Here is a 3,658-nt window from a genome sequence, read left to right on the forward strand (position 1 = left end):
CCCGCGCGCCGCCCTGCTCGGCGAGACGTGCGGCGACGCCGGCTGCTGGGCGGCGCCGCAGCGCGTCGCGAGCTCGCTCTCCAACCCGCGCGGCGTCGCGGTGAGCGCCGCGCTCGGCAAGCTCTACGTCGTGGAGCAGAATACGCTGCGCGGCGCCTCGTATGAGCTCTTCTCGGGCGACGTGCTCCAGTGCACGCTAGAAGCGAGATAGGGGGAGATGTGGGGAGATGTGGGGGACGTGCTCCAGCCCTGCACGCTAGAAGCGGAAGATGCATTCTGGTCTTCCAACCGGCGCATGAGAGGACACGGACTCCGCTGTCGCTGCTGTATTCGGAGCCCGTGCATCCACGCGGTGCTCTGAATACACGGCACACCACCGTCCTCCCGCCCCGAGGTTGGCGTGTTCAGCACGTAGGCTCTGCACCGACGGGCGGTACGAGTGCGGCGCGGGCCAAAATGCGGGCGAGTGCGAGTGCGCGACGGGCTTCGGCGGCGCGTGCTGCGACACGCCCTCCTCCTCGAGCGGTGTGGTCTCCCTCCTCGCCACCGCGGGCTGGTGGGGCGCGTTTGCGCCGCCGCTGCTCGCGGCGTTCGCTCTCCTCTCTTTTGGGTTGCGCCGCCGGCGCGCCTCCCCCCTGCCGGCCGGCTGGTCGCTCGGCGACGCATCGCTGCTCGAGGCGCGCGACGCGCGGCCCATGCCTCCGCGCGTGGCTCGGCGGCGCGGACTCTTCGCCCAGCTCGACTCTCAGCTGGATGCCGCATCGCTCGCGCCTGTCAACGTCGGCGGCAGCGCGCTCTCGCTCGCGTCGCTGCTCGCGCCGATGAGGCAACCGTTGCTCGGCGAGGGCGGCGCTTGCTCCGGCTCGCACCAGCCCCCTCGGTGAGTAACGAATTGATGACCCGAGTCACCCGAGATTACCCGAGATTACTTGATTCATCAGGCTCGCACCAGTCCCTGCTCTCCATGCCCGTCGCGTGGGGCGGCGGCGCGACCCGCGAGCCGTCGAGCTGCGACGGCTCCGCCCTCGGCGACTTCGACCTGCCCTTCGACTCGACGCTGCCTTCGCCCCACGGCGACCGCTCCTCCGTCGGCTCGATCTCTCGCGACCGCACGCCCCTCTCAACCCCGCAGCGGCCGCCGCCTGCGGGGGCGCCGCTGGCCACCGAGCCGGGCAGTGTTCCTCGCGCGGCCGCCACGGCCGAGGCCGGCAGCGGCAGCATGCCCATGAGCCGGCACGGGTCGCGGATGCGCCTCTATCACGAAGTCGTCAACGAGGCCGACACGCAGGAGACGGCCCTTCCCGAGGACTCGTTCGACGCGCCGCTCTCGCCGCTCTCGCCCCACGGCGAGCTGGCCGAGTCGCTGTTCTCGGGGTTTGGAGGCATGGACTTTCGTCCAAGGACGCCGGACCCGGGTTCCAGTGGCTCGCAGGCGCCGTCTCCCGGAGTGGCAACGTCGCGGCCCCACGGGGCGGAGTGGCAAGGCCCCGGTGGGCCCGACGGGGGCAGCCCTGGTGGCGCTGGGGTCTGGGGACGGGATGGATGAGAACAGTGTGACGTCGGTATGGTGTCCAGAGGGGTTGCGAGCAAGGCCGAAACCTCAGGAGTTCGCGCCTCATCCCTCAATCGAGGCTGGGCCTTCGAACGTCGAACTTTTCTGCGCGTTTGGCGTTACTTTCTGCTGCCACAACGATCCTAATGAGATCCCACTCTGCTCCGTATTCTCTTGTGTCGTACACCGACCTTACAGCGGAGGCGAAAGGTCTCGGAAGGAGAGCAGGAAAAAATTCGAGCAAATATATAATCGAGATAGACACCACAGGCGTCTCGGGGCTCATCCTTGTTCCCGGGGCATAACTCCCCCACAGCGCAGACGTTCACACTTCCCACAGCGCCTCGTCCAAGACCTGTCTTGTGTGTCCTGGACCTGCCTTGCTTTCTGCTCGCTTTTATGTCGCTTCGCCTTACCAGTTACCACGCTCTCACTCCCCTCGATGCTGGCGTTCGCCGCGCTCCATTGCCTCGCGCGCGCGTCCTCTCTGCCGATGGCATCGTTCATGGCTTCCCCTCCGGGAATTGAACCCGGGTCTCGACGGTGACAGCGTCGGATACTAGCCACTATACAAAGGAGAATGCCAGACTTCAAAGACGCGATCACAGCAGCGCTGACCAGCCTCAACACAAGGCCGTATCCGACGCGGACATGAGGAGCCTCGCAACAGCCCAAATAATCAGCAATACCATAACACGAGGCGAGCACGACATATATGACCCGAGATCGACCCGAGATCGACCCGGGATCGACCCGAGATCGACCCGAGATCGACCCAAAATCGGCACGAGCGATCTACCCGACAATGCACCAAAGCCCCCTGCGGGGGGATCCCCCCCCACCCCGAGTGTCCGTGTCCTTCGCGAGTCACCGATGGGGAGCGGGGGGGGGTGCGAGATGCACAGGGGAGGCTGGGGAGGGGGGGGTCCACTCTGAAGACTGCCGACCGCGGGGGGGGTTTCTCCCACAGGGTTTTCACCCTCCGCGTGAGGATCGGCGCGGCGAGGGGGTAGGTTCGAATTCGCCGCGCAACATTTCACCCCCACAGGACCCCGCCCGCCCCCCCTCATGGGCCCACCTAGCACCCAAACGAGCCTTCGCACCCTCTCCTTGCGTGGTGTCCCCCGCTATGTGTCGCCGTCTTCGGGGCACGCAATCCTGTGCAGTCAGGGCAAGTGGGGGCGGGGGGCACTCCCACCGACGTATGTATCTGTGGTGACTGTCCCTAGTCTCGGAGGGGGGCTTGAAGCTAAGAATATTTTATTTTTGTCGTGTTGTGTGTGGTTGAAACATCACGATCGTGTCGGCGCGCTCCGTCTCCAACTCTGTCTGGGCCTGTGGTCCCTGCCAGATCCTGCCGCGCTGCACGCGTACAAGCCGCAGCGGCGTAAAGAGAGAAAGACGTTTTTGATGCCACGCCTTTTACAACTCAAGTCTTCTGGGGAGCATTTTTCCACAACCAGTCTCTCACGCGCGACCTACTCACCGCCTCTCACGCGTAGGTGCGCGGCCTCCTTAGCCAATGGGAGGCGGTGCAGAGTGTTTCTTGTAATGATTAGCATCCCTGGCTGTGTGTCTTGTGAGCTTGTTGAAGATGAGCGCGCGCGTCTCAGCGCAGGCCAGGTCTACACTGGCCGCGGCACCAGCTCCCGCGGTCTGCACGCTAGGAGTGGTTGGTCCGCCCTCGCAATGACTGCATACTCCCCCCCCCCCCCCCCCGCCCTGTCCATCATCTACTTCATATACCATGAGGCGTCCAAACTAATGCGATCCAGTCCAAGTATTAGCCTGCGGCGTGAATCCGTGTTCTTTCTTAGCGACCTTGACGTGAGCAAGGCGCCGGGCTCCGATTTCGACGAGCTGCGGGCGGCGCATGACAGGCTCAAGAAGGAGCACGGCGAGATCACGGCGACGTGGAAGGAGTGGGACAACAAGACGAAGGCGGAGTACTTTGACCTGGTTGGCGGTACGACAGGCAGGCCCCCGGACGTCGAGGTGGAGCCGTGGGACGAGCCCGACGAGGGCGAGAAGCTGCGCGCCTCCGCGCGGCCGCCGGAACCGGCTACGAGGGTGGCGCGCGCTCTCGCGCTTCCGGCCGCATACTCT

At 65.4% G+C, this 3,658-nt stretch overlaps 2 protein-coding genes across 2 annotated transcripts; both read left to right on the plus strand.

Annotated features, from left to right (window-relative positions):
* Positions 1-25: 25 nt before the first annotated feature.
* On the plus strand, positions 26-884 carry EMIHUDRAFT_230065 (hypothetical protein; the record flags this gene model as incomplete). Its single annotated transcript, XM_005785440.1, has 2 exons — positions 26-189; positions 416-884. Coding segments are annotated over 2 exons (633 nt in total), but the record flags the coding sequence as incomplete, so codon positions are not given.
* Positions 885-964: 80 nt separating this feature from the next.
* Positions 965-1,546, plus strand: EMIHUDRAFT_230066 (hypothetical protein; the record flags this gene model as incomplete). The annotated part of the gene is made up of 1 exon (XM_005785441.1): positions 965-1,546. The coding sequence occupies one exon, from the start codon at positions 965-967 to the stop codon at positions 1,544-1,546; it is 582 nt and encodes a 193-aa protein (XP_005785498.1).
* Positions 1,547-3,658: the final 2,112 nt, after the last annotated feature.

Source organism: Emiliania huxleyi, assembly GCF_000372725.1.
Source record: "Emiliania huxleyi CCMP1516 chromosome Unknown EMIHUscaffold_160, whole genome shotgun sequence".
NCBI lineage: Eukaryota > Haptophyta > Isochrysidales > Noelaerhabdaceae > Emiliania > Emiliania huxleyi.